The sequence below is a fragment of the Lagenorhynchus albirostris genome, chromosome 3, assembly GCF_949774975.1.
Source record: "Lagenorhynchus albirostris chromosome 3, mLagAlb1.1, whole genome shotgun sequence".
NCBI lineage: Eukaryota > Metazoa > Chordata > Mammalia > Artiodactyla > Delphinidae > Lagenorhynchus > Lagenorhynchus albirostris.
The window spans coordinates 137,451,295-137,478,512 of NC_083097.1; the positions used below are offsets into that span (position 1 = coordinate 137,451,295).

Genomic DNA, 27,218 nt, shown 5'->3' on the forward strand with positions numbered 1-27,218 from the left:
ATGAAACATACTAAGTGGCCTTGTAGTATAATGGAATGTTGTGTCTCTGTAACATAATTTGAACTGTATATATTTTTTAAAAGAGGTAAGTCTTTGATTTGTCCTAATACTCTTAAATTATATTTGGCAGCATCATACTTTCCAAAGCATCGGCACACCTGGGACAATTTATTGTTTCTTTATTAGAATTCATCTTATTCCTAAACAGCAAAGTTCAAAAGAACTTTATTTACATAGGCTAGCTTGTACCTTTGTCATCATTTGGTGCTTTTAGGGTGACATTTCCCTAGAAATATAGATGAGTATTCCAGTATACCTTTTCCAAACTGACTGAAAGATTCAGAGAAACATATAGACATATACATATAAATTATGTGGATAAAGTATGATGTAGCTGACCACACAGGTAACAGAAGCATGTAGGTATAAAGTAAGGAGAACTAGTTCTAAGTGAAAAGACTGGAAATACCTGGAGATGGATTTCTCCTTTTTATTTTGGCAATTAGGTTTCATTGCCTACATGGTGGTAAATATTATCAGGGCCCCATTTAGTTCAGCAAATCCCATTAATTCTACAGAGCTTCTCCATCCCTCTAAATTTAAGAAAAGTTATAAAGGAAGCATAGTCCATACTGGCCTTCTAGATTCCTCAGCACTTTATTTCAAGGCTTGCTCTAATCTTACTTTAAGATCTTAAAGAACTAAATATTTCATCTTGGTAGCACTTTTCACTAATGCAATTTTTACATTCATATATGTGTTTATTTAAATAATATCTATCTTCCTCATTATAATAAAGGAGGGCAGAGATACTATTTTTTTTGTTCACCATTATGTCTCTAGAGTTTATTATAATACCTGGTATATAATTAGTGCTCAATTAATATTTAATGAATAAATAAATTCTTGAATGAATGAAAGCATGAATGAATTAACAATAAACTCAATCCTAATATTCTCCTACTCTAAGCTTCCCAGAATCAAGTTATATTATCCTGGAATGGAACCAATATATTAATTGTTGATATGGAGACAAGATGATAGTGATTTAGTAATGCAACTATTAGGCTCATTTGCATTTGAGAGAGGTAGGAAGAGAAATAAAGAGGGGAAGGAGGGAAGAGAAGAAGGAAGTAAGGAGAAGGGGCGAGGGGAGAGGGAGCAGGAGAATGGATGAATGCCTAGAGTTTGCTTAACAGAAAGAAATGATAAATAAGGTGAAATGTCAGGCATCAACTTCAAAGCCAGTTGTTTAAGGGATAGGATCCTAAACTTATTTCAATTTAATTAGTTAACTATGTACTTATAATAATATCATGTATGTTACTAATATAACACCATGTTTTATTCTCTATAACAATGATTCACTGTCTGACTAAATATGAATAAACTCCAATTTTTCTTAAGGACAGGCTATTTGTTCAATTTTTAGAATACAGATCTTCTGGTTAATCTGGTCCTTACAAAATCAGGGGCTTTACTAAGATAAATCAGCTAACAATTACCACATCAGTATAGAGAAATTGTGCCAGTCAGTAGCTGCATAATCTGGGGCAAATCACTTTACTTCTTTGAGTCTGTTTCTCTAGCTGTAAAGACAGAAATATTAATACCTACCTTATAGATTTTAGACTAAAATGCCCACAGGAGACAAAGAAGGTCATTATATAATGATAAAGGGGTCAATTTATCAAGATATAACAATTGTAAATATATATGCAACATTAGAGCACCTTAATATATAAAGCAAACACTAATAGAACTAAAAGGAGAAATAAACAGGAATACAATAATAGTTGGGGACTTTAATACTCCACTCTTAACAATGGTTAGAGCATCCAGACCAAGAATCAATAAGGAAACAGTAGATTTGAACAATGCTGTAGAACAAATGGACCTAAGAGACATACAGAACATTCCACCTGACAGCAACAGAATATACATTCTTCTCAAGCACGCACAGAACATTTTCTAGTATATATTATATGCTAGGTCACAAAACAAGTCTCAAAAAATTCAAGAAGATAGAAATTATATCAAGTATCTTTTCCTGCCACAATGGTATGAAACTGGAAATCAATAACAGGAGGAAAGCTGGAAAATGCACACATATATGAAATAAAACAACACAATCCTGAACAATCAATGGATAAAAGAATACATCAAAAGTGAAAAATAATTTTTTGAGACAAATGAAACAGAAACACAACATAACAAAACTTATGGAATGCAACAAAAACTGTTCCAAGAGGATGTTCATAGCTGTAAACTCATGTATCAAGAAAAACATAAAGTTCTCAAATAAACAACCTAACATACCTCGAGGAACTAGGAAAAGAAGAAAAAGCTAGGCCCAAAGTTGGCAGAAAGAGGAAATTATAAAGATTAGATCAGAAATAAATAAAACAGAAAACAGGATACCAATAAAAATAAAACAATCATAGAAGATCAAGAAGATTAAGAGTTGGGTATTTGAAAATATAAACAAAACTGACAAACCTTTAGCTAGACTAAACAAGAAAAAAAAAGGGCACAAATAAATAGAATTATTAATGGAAGAGGAGACATTCCATTCCAGATGATACCACAGAAATACAAAGGGTCATGAGACTACTAGGAACAGTTGTACGCCAATAAATTAAACAATCTAGAAGAAATGGATAAATTACTAGAAACATACAATTTACTAAGACTGAGTCATGAAGAAAAAGAATATATGAACAAAACAATTATAAGTAAGAGATAAGTAAAAAGATTTAATCAGTAATGAAAAACTTCCCAACAAAGAAAAGACCAGAACCAAATGTTTTCACTGGTGAATTTTACCAAGCATTCAAAGAAGAATTAATGCCAAATATTCTTAAACTATTCAAAAAAAATTAAAGAGAAAGGAATGCTCCCAAACTCACTTTACAAGGCCAGGATTACCCTGATACCAAAGTCAGATAAGGATACTGCAAGAAAAGAAAACTACAGGCTAATATCCTTGATACATATAGATGCAAACATCCTCAACAAAATACTAGCAAACCAAATTCAACAGCACACTGGAAAAATCATACACCATGAGCAAGTGGGATTCAGCTCTGGAATGCAAGGATGATTCAGCATATGCAAATCAAAATGAAAGGTAAAAATAATACAATTAACTCAATAGATGCAGAAAAAGCATTTGAAAAAAGCAACACTTTTTCATGATAAAAATCCTTGACAAATTAGGTTAGAAGGAATGTACCTCAACATAATAAAGGCCATTATATAACAAGCCCACAGCTCATATCATACTCAATGAGGAGAGGCTGAAAGCTTTTCCTCTCAGATCAGAAAAAGGGGGGCCCACTCACAACTCCTATTCAACACAGTACTAAAAGTCCTAGCCACAGCAATCAAGCAAGAAAAAAAGAAATAAAAGATATCCAAATTAGAAAGAAAGAAGTAAAACTGTCTCTGTTGGCAGGTGATATGATCTTGCATATAGAAAACCCTAAAGACTGCCAAAAAGAGGCTAGAACAAACTAATTCAATAAAGTTGCAGTATACAAAATTAACATATAAAAATCAGTTGTAATTTTATACACTAACAATAAACTATCTGAAAATGAAATTAAGAAAACAATCCTCTTCACAGGAGCATCAAAAACAATACAATACTTAGAGATAAGGAATGCTTCATCAAGGAAGTTAAAGATCTGTACAATGAAATCTATAAAACACTGATGAAAGAAACTAAAGAAGATGCAAATAAATGGAAAGATATCCCATGTTCATGAATCAGAAGAATTAATATTGTTAAAATATCCACCACCCAAAGCCATCTATAGATTCAATGCAATACTTACCAAAATTCCAATGGCAGTTTTTACAGAAATTGAACAAACAATCGTAAAATTTGTATGGAACAAAAGATTCTGAATAGCTAAAGCAATATGAAACAAGAATAATAAAGCTGGAGGTATCACACTCCTGATTTTAAACTATCCTACAAAACTACAGTAATCAAAGCAGTATGGGTCTGTCGTAAAAACAGACACATAGACCAATGAAGCAGAACTGAGAGTCCAGAAATAAACCCTCACATATATGGCCAACTAATATTTGACAAGGGAGTCAAGAAGTTCAATGGAGAAATGATAGTCTCATTCAATGAATGGTGATGGGAAAACTGGATAACCACATGCAAAAGAATTTGCACCAGGGAAATGCAAATCAGAACCACAATGAACAACAACCTCACACCTGTTAGAATGGCTATCATAAAAAAGACAACAGATAAGTGCTTGCTAGCTAGGATGTGAAAAACAGGGAATCTTGTACACTGATGATAAGAATGTAAATTAGTACAGTCACTATGTAAAACAGTATGGAAGTTTCTCAAAAAATTAAAACCAGAACTACCATATGATCCAGCAATCCTGCTTCTGGGTACATATCCAAAAGAAATTAAATCACTAGCACTAAGAAGTTCCTGTACAACCATGTTCATTGCAACATTCTTTTTTTTTAAACTTTTTATTTTATATTGTAGTATAGCCAACGAACAACGTTGTGACAGCTTCAGGTGCACAGCAAAGTGACTCAGCATACATATACATGTATCCATTCTCCTCCAAACTCCCCTCCCATCCAGGCTGCCACATGACATTGAGCAGAGTTCCCTGTGCTATACAGTAGGCCCTGGTTTGTTATCCATTTTGAATATAGCACTGTGTACATGTCCATCCCAAACTCCCTAACTAGACCTTCCTCCCACCCTTCTGCCCGGGAATCATAAGTTTGTTCTCTAAGTCTATGAGTCTGTTTCTGTTTTGTAAATAAGTTCATTTGTATCATTTTTTTTTAGATTCCATATATAATGGATATCATACAATATTTCTCTTTCTCTGTCTGACTTACTTTACTCAGTATGACAATCTCTAAGTCCGTCCATGTTGCTGCAAATGGCATTATTTCATTCTTTTTAATGGCTGAGTTATATTCCATTGTATACATGTACAACATCTTCTTTATCCATTCTTCTGTCGATGGACATTTAGGTTGCTTCCATGTCTTGGCTATTGTAAACAGTGCTGCAATGAACACTGGGGTGTGTGCATCCTTTCGGACCATGTTTTTCTCCAGATACATGCCCAGAAGTGGGATTGCAGGGTCATATGGTAGCTCTATTTTTAGTTTTTTAAGGAAACTCCATACTGTTCTCCATACTGGCTTTACCAATTTCCATTCTCACCAACAGTGTAGGAAGGTTCCCTTCGCTCCACACCCTCTCCAGCATTTATTGTTTAGAGATTTTTTCATGATAGCTGTCTTGACTGGTGTGAGGTGATACCTCATTGTAGTTTTGATTTGCATTTCTCTAATAATTAGTGATGTTGAGCAGCTTTTCATGTGCTCTTGCCCATCTGTATGTCTTTTTTGGAGAAATGTCTATTTAGGTCTTCTGCACATTTTTTGATTGGCTTGTTTGTTTTGATGATATTAAGCCTCATGAGCTGTTGGTAAATTTTGGAGACTAATCCCTTGTCGGTCAAAAAATATTTGCAAATATTTTCTCCCAATCTGTGGGTTGTCTTTTTGTTTTGTTTATGGTTGCCTTTGCTGTTCAAAAACTTTTGAGTTTAATTAGGTCTCATTTGTTTATTTTTATTTTTATTTCCATTATTCTGGGAGATGGATTGAAAAAGATATTGCTGCGATTTATGTCAGAGAGTGTTCTGCCTATGTTTTCCTCTAGGAGTTTTATAGTGTCCAGTCTCACATTTAGGTCTTTAATCTATTTTGAGCTTATTTTTGTGTAAAAGAGTGATCTAATTTCATTTTTTTACATGTAGCTGTCCAGTTTTTCCCGCACCATTTGTTGAAGAGACTGTCTTTCCACCATTGTGTAGTCTTTCCTCCTTTGTCACAGATTAACTGATGCAGCATTCTTTATAATAGCCAAGATGTAGAGGCAACCTAGGTGTCTGTTGATGGATGAATGGATAAAGAAGATGTGATACACACACACAGAGAATGGGATATTATTCTTCTATAAAAAGGAAATCCTTGTGACAACATGGATGAACCATGAGGGCATTAGGTTAAGTGAAATAAGTCAGAGAGAGGAAGACCAGCTCTGTATGATCTTACTTATATGTGGAATCTAAACAAAAACCGAACTCATAGAAACACTTAAAGGGTACAAACTTTCATTCATAAGGTGAATAAGATCTGAGTATCTAATCTACAGAATGGTGACTATAGTTAACAATACTGTACAATATACTTAAAGTTTCTAATAGAGTAAATCTTAGAAGTTCTTAATACACACACACACACACACACGGTAACTATGTGAAGTGATGAATGTGTTAACTAACCATATTGTGGTAATCATTTTGTAATACATACACATAACAAATCATCACACTGTACATCTTAAACTCACACAATGACATATGTCAATTGTATCTCAAAAAAGCTGGAAAAATCTATATCATTTACCAGGGTAATTGTGAACTGAAATGAGATATGTAAAAGCCCCTTTATAAAACTTAAACTTTCTAAAAGTCTAAGGAGTTATCATGTTTCTTTTTTTAATTAATAATTTATTTATTTTTGGTTACATTGGGTCTTCGTTGCTACACGAGGGCTTTCTCTAGTTGTGGTGAGCGGGGGCTACTCTTCGTTGCTGTGCACGGGCTTCTCATTGAGGTGGCTTCTCTTGTTGCAGAGCATGGGCTCTAGGCGCGTGGGCTTCAGTAGTTGTGGCACGTGGGTTTCAGTAGTTGTGGCACATGGGCTTATTTGCCCTGCGGCATGTGGGATCTTCCGGACCAGGGCTCCAACCCGTGTCTCCTGCATTGGCAGGCAGATTCTTAACCACTGCGTCACCAGGGAAGTCCAGGAGTTATCATGTTAATTTTTAAATATTCATGTCAAAAAGAATATTCATGCCAGAATTATACTTTAATTACATGGAACACTTGGATGCTGCCTGTGTCCTTAGGCATCATCGGTTCTTCAAAATAAAAAGGCCTCGTTTACTACTATGAGGGTTGTGAAAGGCACAAGTGACACTACATCAGTGCAGGTGCTTTAACCATGTACAATTATGATCATTTAAAATTCCAGTCAAATTCTACCACAAAAAAATGCTCTTACCACAAAAATTCACTTGTAGTACACAGCAACATACTTTTTCCAAAATATCCTTATATCAGCGATTTGAAACAATGAAAGAATTTGAACTTTGAAGAACATTATTCTCTAAACTGTGTCATGAGTTACAAAAATGCAAAGTTATCCGAGAGATATCTACATGAAAATAATCATCATCAAAATCCCTTGGACCAATTTCATTAAATAGTTCTTTATGGCAAAGATCTAATGTGAAAATAATGATGATTTGGAAATACAAGTATGCAATCAGGTTCTTCAAAAAGTGCATATAAATTTAATTATCCCTCGAAGCTATTTTTTGAAATGGGCAAAACTACCAGCAATGTGTCATAAATGCAGTATTTCTGCTCAGAGCAGTGATTTAGAGTTTCATGGCTCGCCAAGGCTAGAGTTCCTCCCAAAGACTGAGAGTATCCACAAAGCAGTCAAGCTAGTCATTATCTAGAATGCTGGATATAAAATCATCAGCTTCCAATTGTCTGATAGGATTAAATAGGAAAACACTGCAAAGAATTGAGAGAGAAAAAAGATTTGAAATCCTACTCCACCTCAAACGACCTCTCTGTGTGACCTCTGAAATGGAAATGGGTTATGAAATAAACGCTTTAGCCCAGTCAACAGGGTAGGTGACTGAATCATCAAGAAGGATGCTGAAAATGTGGCCTAGAAAAGCACCAACATTGTAAAACAGGTCAGCACAGGAAAGAGAATAAAAACACACATACACCAATCTTGCTCATCGTATGGCCTTCAGCAAGAATATAAAATAAATTTGAAACAATGAAAATAGTCCCTCGAAGTAAAAAATATTCCACCAATCCACACTCTATGAATGTTTTAACTAATCCAGAGGCCACTTTTACTCTGCAATTAATTGCAGAGATAACATTTGTGAAAGGCAAAGGCAATAAGGACCTCTCGTGTTATGCTGCCATCTCCACCTATTTTTCCAAGCCTGTTGCAGCTAGTTGCAACAATTCCATATAGTAAATTCCTGAAATAGCCCTTGGTGTCCTTCCAGACTCTTAGTATCTTCCTTTTATTGCTAGATTACTGCTTCCCTACACATCCCTCCCAGGGACTTAGGGATGACACTAAGAGGGTGGCAGCATGACTGAGGGAAGACACTGTGAGCACCTCCCTCCACCAAATTTGGCACACTAGCACAACCTTTGCAGGACTTGTGTTGTGGATGTGAACCAGGGTAGGAGACCTTTGCCCAAGGAGAACCTTAAAGCCAAGTTCAGTCTAACTGGATTGTCAGAAAAACTTACAGCTTTCAATTTCCAAGGTGCAGTTTTGTTCATCCAGTGGGTACCGCCTCAGGTCCATCATGCAGGCAGCTGTGGTTGTGATTCTAGAAGAGAAATATCAATGATACACGCTGTTAGCTGATCCATGACTGAGCTGGAAAAATTAAATCTAAGTCTCAAAGAAGACAGCACTGGGCCTCTAGGAGACTGATTTAGCTTAAGCTCTAACAACAAAAAGAAGAGTGCTACAACTTTGGATAACCATTTTCCTTGATGAGCCTCACGATGCTTTGTAAATTAAACAGAGTGGACTAAATCAGTATTCTCCCAAGATGTGGTCCATTACCTACTTGGTACCCAAATCACCTGGGAACGTTTGTTAAACAGGCAGTTCCCATTCTCCAGAAGGTCTTGGGGGTGGGAGGGGGCCGTCCCAGGACTCTAGCTTACAAGCATCAAAGGTGATTGAGAAAACCAACATGGATATTACTCTTGCACTCACATTTGTTTTCTCCTCCCCTTCTCAAGACCCGAAAATCAAACCTTCCAACAATCTTGGCTTTGGTCCATCATTTTTGACCTTTCTATACATAGTGTGGTGCTTTGCAAGTGTATTAGTGTAACATACCATATGCCTTTCATCTGTCACCTGATTTGCTCTGTCCTGAGTAATCTGATATTCTCAAGGCCTGTTGGAGAGCTTCCTCCTGTTGGTTGGCAGAGTTATTTATTTAGGACACACTGTACCTTTATTAATTTATCAGGAAGAAATGAATATGTCTCTTTAATGTCTTTATATTTCTCTGTCACCATTTTTCACTAATCTCACTTTTCACTAATTGAAGACCTGCTAGAAAGAGCCAGAAAGCATACAGCCCTAAATGATTTATCAATTTGGTTTCTGATCAATAAGGCAGCACAATGTTATGGAAAAGCAGAAGTTTTAAAACACACAGACATAGGTTTGGATTCTAATTCTGCCTCACCAACTGTGATACACATCCAGATGGTTAATATCTCCTAATCAACCTTAGTTTCTTTGTCTGTAAAAAGGGGGCATTCTTAACAACAACAGTAATAACAGCCTAACAGAGTTTCTGTATGAACTAATAGAATAATTTATGTAATAGGCCCTTCACATCTGCTGAAAAAAACTAAGAGGACAAACTGATGTTAAATTTGACCAACTTTGCTTACTCTGCTCCTAGAGGTACTATATACTGTGTGTTGGAAACAGAGAAATAAGATGCAGATCCAGCTTGGGAGAAACAATCCATAGCTAGGCCTTTTTCATTAGAAGGTCTTGGGCAGAGCTTAGACAAGTAGTGCAGGTAGACTGAATCTCTGAAATTCCTTAGTTAGGTGTGAGAGTCCTACTCCTCAGCTGTAGGATGGAAATACCTAAATGACTTCATGTAAGTAGTTCATGCCTCTTTAGTTTGATGACTTCTTCATTCGGGTTTGTGCTCTGTTCATTTTTGTTTTCCTCTTTAGAGATAAGTGAGCATCCTAGGGGTGATGTTCATCCTGGGCTCCTTGCTCTCCTTCACCAGGAGATGGCTACCCTGCCTCAACTCCTTTCCACCTCCACTGCCTTCCTCAGCGTCTATGGTCCCACTGCCTCACTTCCATGTTATTATAGTATCTTGGTCTCCTAGCCTCTCCATGTGCCTCCCTACTAACTATAATTCATACAACAGTCAGATGTTTTAAAACCATAGATCAGATTTCATCCCTCCTCTTTAAAATTTTCAGTGGCTCTTCCAAAAACTCCAGTCTTGGCTGTGGCCTATTGTGCCCTGAGTAATCTCACCCTTCTCTCCCAGTATTTTCTCATACCAAGTCCTCACTCACTATTTCCAGCCTTAACATTTGTTCTCTTTGCCTAGAACATGTGTCCCCCCCGATACTCACAGAGCATGTTTTCCGATCCTTTAGCTGAAAAATCAACTCCTCTGAAAGGGCTTTCCTGAGCAGCCCACCCAAAGTGGCTGCCTTAACTAATGCTCCATCTTAGCTGTTTATTTCCTTCAAGGAATTACTACAATCTGAAATTATCTTGCTTATTTCTTTTCTTGTAAGAACTATTTTTCCCAGTAAAATTTAAGCTGTTTAAAGACACAGACTTTTTTCTGTGTAAGTGAATCAAAAAGTATCTGTTGAAAGGATAAATACATGAATTATACAGAGTCAAGCAGCTGGTTTTGCTGTGCATAAATCTTTTATTTGGAGGATTATTTTATTGCATCATTTCTCTGTTTTTAAACTTACAATGTGTCTTAGGTTTTAGGGATTCTTTTTATATTTTTCACAGTAAGTAAATTTTAATCCACTTAATTAGCATTACATAACTAGTACCAGAGTTTATCTTAGTATCGAACTGTTTTTCCTTTCAGTGGGACTGATCAAATACCTATATTTTATAAATTCTAAAAATTAACATTCACATTTACTCAGGGTTAAAAAAAGAATTTATTTTGGCTATGTGACACTTGGCTAAAATTTTCACTGGTCCACTGACTTTTTCCAAAGTGTAGATCCAACCTGAATTACCACTAACATACAGGAAACTGAATTGTGCAGAAGAGAAATATTCAAAGGAAATATAATTAGGTGCATAGTGGGCATACCAAATTCTCATGCTATTTATGAAAAATAGCAGACAATCTCCATCTTGAGACACTAGAGAAAATCAACTTCATTTGATGGAATGAACACAAAAGACATGAAAGATACAAGAGCATACATACCATAAAAAAGGAGAGCCATAAATAGATGACTGACTGTGTAAGTGAGGTGAAATTTGCAATTGCTACAATAGGTTGTAGTTTACACTTTCTGCTGATGCATATTCATGGCAACTAAGATCTGTGAACACTAGTGCTGTGAGCAAGAAAAATAAATTGACTAATTCTATTGTAGAAGCAACTGAGTTTCTACTCATGTTTTAAAAATGAAGTATTATGAAAGTGTTTTTCTCACATCAACAACATTCATATTCACACCAATGTTTTACTGTTTTTAATGCTATAGTATACTCTGTAAAACTAAAAAAATATATATAAATGTTTTCTAGTTGATGTTTATAAGCATTTGTATCTCCTGTTGGATTAAAACAGAAACTGTAGGCAAAATAATCCATTTGGAATCCTGATCATACAAACCAGGATGAGTGACCTGAGATAAGTCACTTACACGCGCCAATAGTAGGTTGCTCCTGAAACCCTGAACTAAAAACTTGCCATCCTGCTTTGCTGTGAGATGATAAAAGTAGGAAAAAATCTGTAACATTAAATATTCTGCATCTTTTGTTATTACTCACTGCTAATGAGTAAATACAGTGGTAACTCATTTAGCCAGTCGTTACTTGGTAGTGTGCATATGTATATGTTTGTATACATGAAGAAATGTAGAATACCCACAAACTTATTTTATAAGCAAAGCAGAGCTATAAAATATGATATATAAATATTCAAAAGAGTCATCATGCCATATGTGTATACGAAATTCTTACTAACAACTTTTAGGACAAAGTACTGACGTGTAACAAATCTGCGTATCTTCTAGGTGCTCTGTGAGAGCAGGAACAATTTTTTCCTTATTTCTACCTCAAAAATCTTGCCAGGTGTTGACATATGTCAATAACCCAAGATTAAAATAAAAATAATAATAATAACAACAACATAAACCAAACAAAGACAGCCATGGTCATAAGTATTCCCAAATTGAGGATTTTGAAGTAATTCTCTAGATTAAGTGTCTGATTTAATTTATATAAAAAATTCTCAAGCAAAGTTAAAAGTCAAAATCATCCTTACAGAAGAAGCTACCCTGAAGTGAATCTTACTCAGAAAAGCTCAACAATCAACATCAAAATCTATTCTCGGGGACTTTCAGATTTGTAACAGGGTTGTTTCTCTAAGAATAAGTCAATAAAACAAATATACTTAAAGGGTTTTCATGAACATGCTTTTCTGAATCCTGATAAAGATCCTTACTGGGCCTTAAATTACTCAACATCACTACTAGGAGTCTTTGAAGTGAAGCTAGTAACTCATTAGGCAGGCATCCTGATTAAGTTTCAAGACCATTGTGAAATATATGAAGACAGTTCTGTTTTCAGTCAAAGGAAACAGTCAAGGATACCTACAAAATTTACCTCATTTACCTGTAGCAAATCTTCTATAGCTAAAAGTGGAAATGTGTCTTCTTTGGGGCTGAATACTATGGCATGAAGAGAGCTACCTTTGGGGAATACTGATTATTCCGACTGGGCTAAGAGATTTTTAGATAAATTTTTATTCCTCAGCCATTGGACACTGTCATCAAAAATGATTTATGTCTTAAAATACTGACATAGTGCAAGGAAACTAAATATGTAAGATAAAATAAGAGTCACTAAAGTCATGCATAAAATCAAGAAATACAACAATTATGCCAGCATTTCATATTAAAGCCATAATAGATATTTTATGGTGTCATTACCTGAGATTTACTGATACTACTATATCATTCCAAGTTTGAATATGACCAAAGACAGTTATTAAGTAATAATAAATGACTCTGCCACTCAGCCAATAGGAAATAACTCAGAATCATCAACGTGACACACTTGGGGTCTTTCAGCAGATTCTTCAAGAGGGACTTCAGGAGCTAGAATACATGGTTAAACATGTGCTTTAAAATGTGAAAACTTGTTAGGATTTCATCCAGAGATTATTGAAAAGTGACTCTGGACTTTTACTTTGTTTGATTTCTTTATCTAGACAACCATCTAGCTATTCCACACAAAAAAACTTGTTTTCAGCATCTTTGCATATTTTTTAAGAAAGTCAGCTGCCTTATCCTCAACTATATTCAAAACATATTGTTCTAATTCAACACATGCTTTTCCTTTGTTCAAAATGTACATTTACCTAAAAGCACAACTTATTCTAATTACAAGGAATAAAGGAACCCCCTGGTATTAGTATGCAGGATTAATAGAGAAAAATTAGGATGTTAAAAAAAGGTCAGTTATCAAAAAATACATTGATACATATTTTGTGAACTGTAAAACAAACATTAAAGACTTCAGCTCTGGGGGAAAATTCCAATTACTGAATTTAAGCATTAGAGGATGAACTGAAATTTCAAAAAGTTCTAAAGAGCTCATCTGAGTCATTTCCCACAAAGGTACTTAAAATTTTTTGTTTTAATATCTCCAAGAAGACTTGACATTATTTTGTATCTTAAAACTATTTTAGCTGGGAAACTAATTTCTCACATATATCCGCTCTTGTGATATGCTCTTGCTTTTTGTAGAGTAGATAGAAAATCTACTGTAGGGTTTAGGTGACTTCAGCTTGGCATGCTCAATAATAGTAAATACACCTCAAATTAATTGACCACCTACTATATTCCAGACACGATCTAGTGTTACTGAAATGTATCATCTCATTTAACATGTGGAGCGTCCTATTACTATTCCCATTTTACAGATAGGAAAATTGAGAGAGGGCAGACAGAATAAGCGAGAAGAACTACAATCCAGCAGCCTGTGGAATGAAAACCACATTCACAGAAAGATAGACAAAAGGAAAAGGCAGAGGACTATGCACGACATGAAGGAACAAGATAAAACCCCATAAAGACACCTAAAGAAGTGGAGATAGGCAATCTTCTAGAAAAAGAGTCAGAATAATGATAGTGAAGATGATCCAGGACCTCAGAAAAAGAATGGAGACAAAGATCAAGAAGATGAAAGAAATGTTTAACAAAGACCTAGAAGAATTAAAGAACAAGCAAACAGAGATGAACAGTACAATAACTGAAATGAAAACCACACTAGAAGGAATCAATAGCAGAAAAACTGAGGCAGAAGAATGGATAAGTGACTGGGAAGACAGAATGGTGGAATTCACTGCCACGGAGCAGTGAATAAAGAATAAAGAAAAAAGAATGAAAAGAAATGAAGACAGCCTAAGAGAGCATTGGGACAACATTAAACACACCAACATTCGCATTATACAGGTCCCAGAAGGAGAAGAGAGAGAGAAAGGACCCAGAAAAATATTTGAAGAGATTATAGTGAAAAACTTCCCTAACATGGGAAAGGAAATAGCCACCCAAGTCCAGGAAGAACTGAGAGTTCCAGGCAGGATAAACCCAAGGAGAAATATGCCAAGACACATAGTAATCAAATTGACAACAATTAAAACAAAGAAAAATTATTGAAAGCAGCAAGGGAAAAATGACAAATAACATACAAGGGAACTCCCACAAGGTTAACAGCTAATTTCTCAGCAGAAACTCTACAAGTCAGAAGGGAGTGGCATGATATACTTAATGTGATGAAAGGGAAGAACCTACAACCTAGATTACTCTACCAAGCACAGATCTCATTCAGATTCTATGGAGAAATCAAAAGCTTTATAGACAAGCAAAAGCTAAGAGAACTCAGCACCATCAAACCAGCTCTACAACAAATGCTAAAGGAACTTCTCTAAGTGGAAACGCAAGACAAGAAAAGGACCTACAAAAACAAACCCAAAACAATTAAGAAAACGGTAATGGAAACATACATATCGATAATTACCTTAAATGTCAAAGGATTAAATGCTCCAACCAAAAGACACAGGCTTGCTGACTGGATACAAAAATAAGACCCATATATATGCTGTCTACAAGAGACCCACTTCAGACCTAGGGACACATACAGACTGAAAGTGAGGGGATGGAAAAAGATATTCCATGCAAATGGAAATCAAAAGAAAGCTGGAGTAGCCATACTCATATCAGATAAAATAGAGTTTAAAATAAAGAATGTTACAAGAGACAAGGAAGGACACTACATAACGATCAAGGGATCAATCCAAGAAGAAGATATAACAATTATAAATATATACGCACCCAACATAGGAGCACCTCAATACATAAGGCAACTGCTAACAGCTCTAAAAGAGGAAATTGACAGTAACAGAATAATAGTGGGGGACTTTAACACCTCACTTACACCAATGGACAGATCATCCAAAATGAAAGTAAATAAGGAAACAGAAGCTTTAAATGACACAATAGACGAGATAGATTTAATTGATATTTATAGGACATTCTATCCAGTAACAGCAGATTACACTTTCTTCTCAAGTGCGCACGGAACATTCTCCAGGATAGATCACATCTTGGGTCCAAATCAAGCCTCACTAAATTTAAGAAAATTGAAATCGTACCAAGCATCTTTTGTGACCACAACGCTATGAGATTAGAAATGAATTAGAGGGGAAAAAAACGTAAAAAACACAAATACATGGAGGCTAAACAATACGTTACTAAATAACCAAGAGATCACTGAAGAAATCAGAGAGGAAATCAAAAATACCTAGAGACAAATGACAATGAAAACACAACGACCCAAAACCTATGGGATACAGCAAAAAGTAGTTTTAAGAGGGAAGTTTATAGCAATACAATCCTACCTTAACAAACAACGAAAATCTCAAATAAACAATCTAACCTTACACCTAAAGAAACTAGAGAAAGAAGAACAAACAAAACCTAAATTTAGTAGAAGGAAAGAAATCATAAAGATCAGAACAGAAATAAATGAAATAGAAACAAAGAAAACAATAGCAAAGATCAATAAAACTAAAAGCTGGTTCTTTGAGAAGATAAACAAAATTGATAAACCATTAGCCAGACACAACAAGAAAAAGAGGGAGAGGACTCAAATCAATAAAATTAGGAATGAAAAAGGAGAAGTTACAACAGACACTGCAGAAATACAAAGCATCCTAAAAGACTACTACAAGCAACTCTATGCCAATAAAATGAACAACCTGGAAGAAATGGACAAATTCTTAGAAAGGTATAACCTTCCAAGACTGAACCAGGAAGAAACAGAAAATATGAACAGACCAATCACAAGTAATGAAATTGGAACTGTGATTAAAAATATTCCAACAAACAAAAGTCCAGGACCAGATGGCTTCACAGGTGAATTCTATCAAACATTTAGAGAAGAGCTAACACCCATCCTTCTCAAACTCTTCCAAAAAATTGCAGAGGAAGGAACACTCACAAACTCATTCTATGAGGCCACCATCACCCTGATACCAAAACCAGACAGAGATACTTCAAAAAAAGAAAATTAGAGACCAATATCACTGATGAAAATAGACTGAAAAATCCTCAACAAAATGCTAGCAAACAGAATCCAACAATACATTAAAAGGATCATACACCATGATCAAGTGGGATTTATCCCAGAGATGCAAGGATTCTTCAGTATAACAAATCAATCAATGTGATATACCATATTAACAAACTGAAGAATAAAAACCATATGATCATCTCAATAGAGCCAGAGAAAGCTTTTGACAAAATTCAACACTCATTTATGATAAAAACTCTCCAGAAAGTGGACACAGAGGGAACCTATTTCAACATTATAAAGGCCATATATGACAAACACAGAGCAAACATCATTCTCAATGGTGAAAAACTGAAAGCATTTCCTCTAAGATCAGGAACAAGACAAGGACGTCCACTCTCACCACTATTATTCAACATAACTCTGGAAGTCCTAGCCGTGGCAATCAGAGAAGAAAAAAAAAAAAATAAAAGGAACACAAATTGGAAAAGAAGAAGTAAAACTGTCACTGTTTGCAAATGACACGATACCATACATAGCGAATCCTAAAGATGCCACCAAGAAACTACTAGAGCTAATCAATGAATTTGGTAAAGTTGCTGGATACAAAATTAACGCACAGAAATCTCCTGCATTCCTATACAGTAATGATGAAAAATCTGAAAGAGAATTTAAGGAAACACTCCCATTTACCACTGCAACAAAAAGAATAAAATACCTAGGAATAAACCTACCTAGGGAGACAAAAGACCTTTATGCAGAAAACTATAAGACACTGATGAAAGAAATTAAAGATGATACCAACAAATGGAGAGATATACCATGTTCTTGGATTGGAAGAATAAATATTGTGAAAATGACTATACCACCCAAAGCAAGCTACAGATTCAATGCAATCCCTATCAAATTACCAATGGCATTTTTTACAGATCTAGAACAAAAAGTCTTAATATTTGTATGGAGACACAAAAGACCCGGAAGAGCCAAAGCAGTATTGAAGGAAAAAAATGGAGCTGGAGGAATCAGATTCCCTGACTTCAGACTATACTACAAAGCTACAGTAATCAAGACAATATGGTACTGGCACAAAAACAGAAATATGGATCAATGGAACAGGATAGAAAGCCCAGAGATAAACTCACACACCTATGGTCAACTAATCTATGAGAAAGCAGGCAAAGATATACAATGGAGAAAAGACAGTCTCTTCAATAAGTGATGCTGGGAAAACTGGACAGGTACATGTAAAAGAATGAAATGAGAACACTCCCTAACACCATACACAAAAATAAACTCAAAATGGATTAAAGACCTAAATGTAAGACTGGGCACTATAAAACTCTTAGAGGAAAACATAGGAAGAGCACTGTTTGACATAAATCACAGCAAGGTGTTTTTTGATCCACCTCCCAGAGCAATGGAAATAAAAACAAAGATAAACAATTGGGACCTAATGAAACTTAAAAGCTTTTGCACAGCAAAGAAAACCATAAACAAGATGAAAAGACAACCTTCAGTATGGAAGAAAATATTTGCAAATGAATCATCAGACAAAGGATTAATCTCTAAAATTTACAAGCAGCTCATGGAGCTCAATATCAAAAAAACAAACAACTCAATCCAAAAATGGGCAGAAGACCTAAATAGACATTTCTCTAAAGAAGATATACAGATTGCCAACAAACACGTGGAAGGATGCTCAAAATCACTAATCATTAGAGAAATGCAAATCAAAACTACAATGAGGTATCATCTCACACCAGTCAGAATGGCCGTCATCAAAAAATCTAGAAACAATAAATGCTGGAGAGGGTGTGGAGAAAAGGGAACACTCTTGAACTGCTGGTGGGAATGTGAATTGGTACAGCCACTATGGAGAACAGTATGGAGGTTCCTTAAAGAACTAAAAACAGAATTATCATATGACCCAGCAATCCCACTACTGGGCATATACCCAGAGATAACCATAATTTAAAAGATACATGCACCCCAATGTTCTTTGCAGCACTATTTACAATAGCCAGGTCATGGAAGCAACCTAGATGCCCATCGACAGAGAAATGGATAAAGAAGATGTGGTACATATATACAATGGAATATTACTCAGCCATAAAAAGGAACGAAACTGGGTCATTTGTAGAGACGTGGATGCATCTAGAGACTGTCATACAGAATGAAGTAAGTCAGAAAGAGGAAAACAAATATTGTATATTAATACATATATGTGGAACCTAGAAAATGGTACCGATGAACTGGTTTGCAGAGCAGAAATTGAGACACAGATGCAGAGAACAAATGTATGGGCACCAAGGGGGGAAAGCAGCCTGGGGTGGGGGTGGTCGCGTGATGAATTGGGTGATTGCGATTGACATGTATCCACTGATGTGTATTAAATGGATGACTAATAAGAAAAAAAATATAAACTTTTTAAAAATAAATAAATATATAAATGCTGGAGAGGGTGTGGAGAAAAGGCAACCCTCTTGCACTGTTGATAGGAATGTAAATTGATACAGCCACTGAGGAGAACAGTACGGAGGTTCCTGAAAAAACTAAAAATAGGACTACCATATGATCCAGCAATCCCACTGCTGGGCATATACCCTGAGAAAACCATAATTCAAAAAGAGTCATGTACCACAATGTTCACTGCAGCTCTATTTACAATAGCCAGGACATGGAAGCAACCTAAGTGTCCTTCGACAGACGAATGGATAAAGAAGATGTGGCACATACACACAATGGAATATTACTCAGCCATAAAAAGAAACGAAATTGAATTATTTGTAGTGAGGTGGATGGACCATAGTGTCTGTCATACAGAGTGAAGTAAGTCAGAAAGAGAAAAATATCCTATATTAACGCCTATATGTGGAATCTAGAAAAATCGTACAGATGAACCGGTTTGTAGGGCAGAAATAGAGACACAGATGTAGAGAACAAATGTATGGACACCAAGGGGGGAAAGCAGACGTGGGGGGTGGTGGTGGGATGAATCGGGAGACTGGGATTGACATGTATACACTAATATGTATAAAATAGATAGCTAGTAATATCCTGCCATAAAAAAGTAAATAAAATAAAATTCAAGAAAAAAAATTTGAAAAAGAAAACTGAGGCACAGGTTGGTAGAGTGATTTTCTCTAAAAGTCACAGACGGTGTGGTGGACTTCAGATTGAAATCGAGGATGGTTGTCTCCAGAGCCCAGGTACTTAACTACCAGGCTATCACTAACTAGCTAGTTGACCTTGATGAAGTCATTTAGCTTCTCCGGAGGACTGGCCAATTTCTTATATCCCAAATGAGCTTGGAAATTCTATAATGCTATGAAAATACATTACATGTTCAGTGACCCTGTATATTTTGTAATTTTGTTTTACCCACACACTCAAATGCTGTATTTCACAGCTGTTCATTCTGTTTTAGTCAATTATGTAGATTAGCCCACCCCAGACAGGCACAAACAGGCCTTTCCCCTAGGAGTCCCACTTAATGTTCTCTCCTGATCGAAGGCTCCCTCAGCATTTTTCTTCCAGCGTATGCTCTTGATTTACCTCCACAGAAGCCTTCTGCTTAAATGAAAATCTCCAATACTCATGCATAACTGTTTTTAAAAACTCTTTACAAGTCTTCATGCAGAGTCACATGGGCTACTATGCTCAACTTTGTAATCACCAAAAAAAGTAAGATTGCTAGCAATCATGCTCCCATTTGATAAATCGTGCCTTTCAGATGAGAGCTATTTGTACTCTTCTGCAGCTGTCTGGCTTTCTGTGACTCCTTGCTTTTCTGGAATCTTATTCTCTGTAAAGATACCCTGCTCATTAAAGGAGACACAGGTTTCTACTACAAACTCAGGGATTATAATGAAAGACATTTCCTTGAGTAACACGCCTATGGAATCCAAACAGCAGTATCTAACATAATCTCATTTTGTAAGCATATAAATCCTGATCAATCAAAAGATTAATAGATACAGACATACCAATCTGTAGTCAGTCCCTTGTTCACCAAGATTCCCCATATTACATTCCTGGTGGTCTCATCCACATATCCTATGCTTATCGCACAATGAGAATATCCTCTCTTCTTTCTAGGTTATATCTTAAAGGGAGCCTGACCCTGAGAAAAAGCAATCTAATTTTTTTTCTACTTTTTGACTCACACCCTAACAACTGAAATCTGGCTTCAGATCACTGTAAGAGATGTAATTATACCAGAGCCACTTACCAACTGGAAAGATATATTGCCAGGACTCTAAGTATTTCAACAGGGATTTTTTGGGGGGGTTTGTTTTCACAATTTAAAACAATGTTTAGATATGTCAGATACTTTTAGCTGCATTCAATATTTAAAATATTTTATTTTGATTTATGATGCATCAGAGACATACCATTTCAGAATAAGTTCATCGACTTTATTCCAGTCCTTTAATTTTCTTTTTTTTAACAAAGTAAGTGGCTCACAGACACTGATTTATAGCTGGTCAGTGACTGACAGAGGTTACAACCTCAGCTGGGTCTGCTGTCACTTCTTCCACATCCAGTCCAGTATTAATTTAAAATGTAAACGCCACATGCTGGAGGTTTTCCTTTGTCTCTCCAGCTCCACCCTCCACCCTTAATCACCAGACTAGACTGCATCGACTTAAAAACTACCACCCCGGTTCTCTGGCTTCAGGTTGGATTTGGCCAACAGGGAGCAGACCAGGAGTTTGGGAGAGGGGGAGAGTGAGAGATCAGGGGAAGTGTACCCCAGGCCCCATGCAGAGGAACTTGTATACAGGTCCCCTGACCATTCCCTCTTTTCCAAGCCTGGGATGCTAGGGAGCAGATGGCAACCTGCTGATCCTAACTCTGAGAGGGAGGGGGCGCTGTTCCTTCTCTTTGTAAATCGCCCTTTTATTACATTCATCCCAAATTATCCCATTTTCACTATGCCATCTGTTTCCTGTTGGGCCCCTGACTGATAGAATATATTATAGAAATGTAAAATCTGAAGTTTCTCTAGCTAGGCTGTCAAAAAAATTTGAAGCATTCCATTTCTGGGTCTTTTGTCTTGGGATTTTAGGGATGAGAGGATGAAGTTTCCTTCCACCTTAAATGAACTGCCTCCTTCCTATGATTCCAGTCTCAGTTCTCTGTAGCCCACCCAAAAAGCGTTCTCCCTCCACCTTAGCTAAAGCAGCCCGTCGTCCCCTACCATTGGTCACTGTCTCATCTCACTTTATTTCCTTCGTAATACTTATCAACTATCTTAATTTAGTCTGTGTATGCACTGGCTTATTCATCATTCTCTGTCTCCCTAGTAGACTGAGTCTACATTAAGTTGGGTTTCTACGAAGCAGACACTGAAGGATGCTCACCAGCGATCACCACCTGTGAAAGGAAGGGAGAAGAAGAAGGACTGGACAAAGGAAGATGCTGATGCAGGATGCTGGCCCAACAATACGGAAGTTCTGGTGGGAGTACTGCCACCAGAGTTACTCACGTGAGACTGAAATGACTTTTAAACCACCTCTGTCCTCTACCATCACTATACACGCACACCTTCCTTGAGTGGCTGGCATCTGATGTCTGAGGAGAAGATTCAATGAATTAAAAGGTCAGTGGGAAACATGTTCTGAGGTTCATCCAGGCCTCGACATGCCCTCACACGTACGCATTTTCCCTGCAGTGCATGGTTGCAACTGTGATAACCTGAATTACTGCTGCTGTTAATTTTTAAACACAAAACACAAATTACTCAGAGCTGCCTCCTGTCACATACTGGCAACTCAGCTTGTACTTCCTACTCTAATAAAAGCCACCAACACTGCTGTCTCAGACTTATCTGCCACTCTGATCTCTAATGGCAAAAGATTTCCATCTCAATGGCATTTTTGCTATTTAAGTCTTTTACATAAAACAGGCAGCAAATATGTGGGAAAATGTTTCACATCATTAGAAACCACACATTTGTGTTAAAAATGTATACAGTGCTCTATGTCAATTATATCTCAATGGAACTGGAAGAAAAAAATTAAAAATAAATAAAAAGCATAATACAAAATTAAAAAGATGAGAAAAATATAAATTAAACCATGAGGATTATTACCTATCTAATCAGCAAAAAATTAAAGACATTATAATATTCACTGCTACAGATTCTGCAGGGAAACAGACCCTCTCACACACACTGCCAGTAGAATTATAAATCAGAACAGACTTTCAGGATGGTACTGTAATAGAGAAGAATGGCCAGCATAGTGTTTGGTGATCTTCTGTAAGAGTGGGATACACAGGGGCACAGAGGTCAAGAACAGAGGCCTTGGCAATGAGTGGTCCTGGGCCCACATCTTGACTCTGTCTCTTGCTGTGTGACCCTGAGCCAACACATAAAGAGGAGCTGCTATAATAAAAGGTCCTCTTGAATGCTGGACAATTATTTCTTCAGAATTCTATGGAAGCATGACCCTAAGCATCTCACCAAAAAGCAATGACTTTCTTCTGACTTGTAAAAATCACCTCATTTCTTCAGAAGCTTTTAGCTACTTAGGATGAAGTTCTGAAGTGGGGGGCAGGGGGTGCCTGTGGATCACAGAGTCCCTTATAGGTGAAGACTAATTAAAACAAAAAATTTAGAAGCTAAGATGGAAACGATATATTTGAAAAGTTACCCCTAAAACACATCTGTAATACAGGGTAGTTTGAAAAAACAAGAAGAAAAGAAAAAACAAATTGCCTTGTACCCAAATGACGATGCACTGAATAGGAAGCTTAACTGACTAAATAAAGAATTGAAGCAGAATAAAGTGAATCATTTAAAAAAAAACCTGGGGCTCATTTTAAAGAAAACATTCAAAGAAACAGAAAAGCCTCACAAAAAAAGAGCATAAACACTTATGTTGAAAATGACAGGGCTTCTCTGGTGGTGCAGTGGTTGAGAGTCCGCCTGCCGATGCAGGGGACGTGGATTCGTGCCCCGGTCCGGGAAGATCCCACATGCCGCGAAGCGGCTGGGCCCATGAGCCATGGCCGCTGAGCCTGTGCGTCCGGAGCCTGTGCTCCGCAATGGGAGAGGCCACAACAGTGAGAGGCCCGCGTACCGCAAGAAAAAAAAAAGAAAATAACAGACAATTTACAATATAGGTCACTAAAATATTACAGCACATCACAAAAAGGTAAAAATGAAGACAAGCACATCCAATTCCTGGATGAAAAATGAAAATTGAAAATAGAAGATATCATAAGGAAAAGGTGTGTAGCAGTCTTTTTATATGGATAATTTCATTTCCTCCAACCTGGGAGATGGGAACAGGGTTGGAAGAATGAGAAGATGGACAGCCAAATTAAACAATGGCTACGCTGTCAATACTTTCCCCAGCTCGCCTTGGTCTCTCTGTCTGTTAGTTTCTCTCTCTAGAAAAAAAGTATGGAAAAATGGCTTCATAATTCAGTAAAATGTTACTGAGTATTTAAACCCTGAAAATTAATTGTTTAACAAATAGCTGAGTGAGCTCTGCTGTTCCAGCTGGAGAAGAGAACAGACTGATAGATGTAATAAGAGCCTCTATTTTTACGGAGGGCTCAAGGGAGAGATGATCTGCTGTTCGCATGGTCCAAACAGGAAGCTATGGTCATAAATTCTAACATGAAGGACATGGAGGATTTAGGTTAAATAGAAAGATGACTTGGCTGATAGTGAAGGCTATAAAACCATGAAATGGCTCCCCGGGGTGGATGGTAGATTTCCCTTTCTGGAAATGATGTGTAAAGAAGAGGCTCGTCTGTCAGGATGATGGAGGGGGACCTAAGCATGGTATCAGGATGGTCTCGGTGACAGTCTGTATTTTCTGGTTCACTAAAGCAGCCTCTATCTTTAAGTTCCAGCAACTAAAGCAAATGCCTAAATCCCTTAGAGCCTGGGCACACCTTTGCTAATTTGGCTTGTAATGGATTTTAGCTTAATAAAACAGACGATAACTTGAGGAGTTGCTAAATGTAATTAAATAACTGAAGAGGTGTAATACAACCTATAAACATTAAAGTATTTCAACACACACTTAATGACAACCAGGTCCAGGTAAAGATGTATTTCTGTTAGGTAATTACTAACAGAATTGTTTAGGACGCAGAGGACTGGGATACAACATTAAACGTTGGCTATCATTTTCATGCTTAGCATTCACATTAGTTAAGGCATTTGTGGTGGTGTAACACCATAATGTCACTAATGAGTAATTATTTCTAGAGCAATTACTTTTTAAGTGATTAAGATGCACTGTATCGCTGTGACCCAACTGACTTTATATTTGCTTTCTCAATAGCTTCCTTGTCTTCCCTACCATCCCCCCTTCCTGAAGCATATTAGATTGTCTTTTTCTCACAGGAAAATAATAGATTAATAATTACCAAATGCATACTGTTCCTGAGAGAAATACAATGCAGCAAGCTAATGTCTGCTAATTCTTAAGCTACCATTAAGGAGTTGAAGAGAGTATCAGGATTTTGGGTTGGATAATATATACATTTAAAACCTAAAATTTACAAGTTTATCATCATTTGGTCAATGAGTGAGAGAAAGGTATTAAGCCTCTGAATTGTAATATACCTGAATGATACTAAAGGTGTTGACCAATATTAATTTATCCACAGAGAGCTTACATTCTGCATGGTGTTTACTAAGCCCTGTAGAAGATATTTAGTAAAATTATTAAGATACAGTCTTTGGCCCTAAGAACCTTAAAATCAAAGCCCAGATACAAGATAATCTGATGTAGGAAGATATTAGCTTTGTCATCCTGGATCGCAACTAAAGCAAAGGCCTTAATCTCTTTGAGCCTCTTTGAGCCTCAATACTATTTTTTTTGTTAATAAATTTATTTATTTATTTTTGGCCGCATTGGGTCTTCGCTGCTGTGCATGGGCTTTTCTCTAGTTGCGGCGAGCAGGGGCTATTCTTCATTGCGGCGCGTGGCCTTCTCATTGCAGTGGCTTCTCTTGTTGTGGAGCATGGGCTCTAGGCATGCGGGCTTCAGTAGTTGTGGCTCGCAGGCTCTAGAGTGCAGGCTCAGTAGTTATGGCCCACGGGCTTAGCTGCTCCACGGCATGTGGGATCTTCCCAGACCAGGGCTCGAACCTGTGTCCCCTGCATTGGCAGGAGGATTCTTAACCACTGCACCACCAGGGAAGTTCCAAGCCTCAATACTATTAATAGCATAACAACAATATGAGCAACTATCACTTAGAATGGATGTAAGGAATTAATGCATAGAAATTGTTTATCATGGCTTAAACATTCTTACAAACTTTAGCTCTAAATATAAAAATAATTATATATTTATTTTTATTTATTATTATTAGTCATATGTGTTAAGTATGAATAATTTGTGTCATAAGATCTCTGATAAGGGAGATAATTGGAAGCTGAAGGAGTCATTGCAGAGGAAATGAGCTATTGGCTAGGTGATGAAGGATGGGCAAGATTTTGCTAGACAGAGTATAAGGGAGGGTTTTCCATCCCAGCAGTGTGAGCACATGCCCAGAGCCAAGGACATATGAGTAAAATGGCTACAGAAACTTGAGTGGTAAGAAAATTTGTTGAGATTTACACCTGGTGAAAGGCTGATGAAGACAAACAGTGGTTGATCTTAAGTCCAGGTCACCTAGTTTATGTTTTATCTATTGAAAACCGCAGAGCACAGTATGACATAATATGAAACAAAGTGCTAATATTATAATTTACTTAAATCTGATTGATGAGTCATAAACTCAGATGCCCAGAGGGTCAGGCTTATAGCCTCTGTACTATGAGGAGTAGACTCTACCTAAGACAACAGGGAATGGTGGGAATCAAGGTCAAATGGAAAAAACATACTCTGTCAGAACAAGGGAAAAACATACTCTGTCAGAACAAGGTACCAATGTCTCAGCTTCAGTTACTTGTTGCCATGTGGGTAATAAGGCCCAGTGTTTCCGACCTTTCGATTTTTTAAATGATAACTAGGAAATATAAATATTAAAATGAAATGTGCTTAATTTTTAAAAGTACCATGTTAGTCAAATAAAATACTTGTATGAATTGGGTATGTCCTGAGGGCTGATAGTAGGCAGCCCTTGATATTATGTAATTTTATAAATGAGGAAAGCAAGTCTCTGAGGCATGGAGTGATTCACTATAATCGACACGGAGAGTGAGTTACAGGCAGTGCTGGGATCTGAACCAATGGAAACTTTATCCAAGATTAAACTAGAACTCACTGGAGGTTAAGGCTTTATGCCACTTAGTGGAACAGGGTGAACACATGCCCAGAGCCAGGACAGCTGTGAGGTTTCAGTGCAACCTTCATTTCACTAATAGGTGTCTTCACATTTTAGATTATTTTTCATTACAACCTCAAAGGAAACAGTTTAGCAGATGAACACAAGTCAAAATAAAATTAAAAAAAAAAAAACAAGTGTGAGTGTGGGTTTTCTTTTCTTCGTTTCAGTGCAGTAGAGAGGAAAGAACATGTCCTGGGGAGTCACGCAGCCATTCAGACCTGGGTGCAAACACCACTGTTCACCATTTCCTAGTTATGCCGCTTGAGGAGGTCAGTTTGCTTGCCTTTAAAATGAAAATAACGATGTCTAGCATATAGAGTTTCTGGAGGATAACATGGAATTGTATAACTTGATGACATGCTATCACATAC

General features: G+C 36.8%; 1 protein-coding gene across 3 annotated transcripts in view; it reads right to left on the minus strand.

Annotated features, from left to right (window-relative positions):
* GABRB2 (gamma-aminobutyric acid type A receptor subunit beta2) overlaps window positions 1–27,218 on the minus strand; it is a 293,005-nt gene that overhangs the window by 143,251 nt on the left and 122,536 nt on the right. For all 3 annotated transcript variants that reach the window (XM_060146526.1, XM_060146527.1, XM_060146525.1), the window contains exon 5: window positions 8,433–8,515. In XM_060146526.1, coding sequence (XP_060002509.1) covers window positions 8,433–8,515 — 83 coding nt within the window. The remainder of the gene's footprint in view (window positions 1–8,432; window positions 8,516–27,218) is intronic.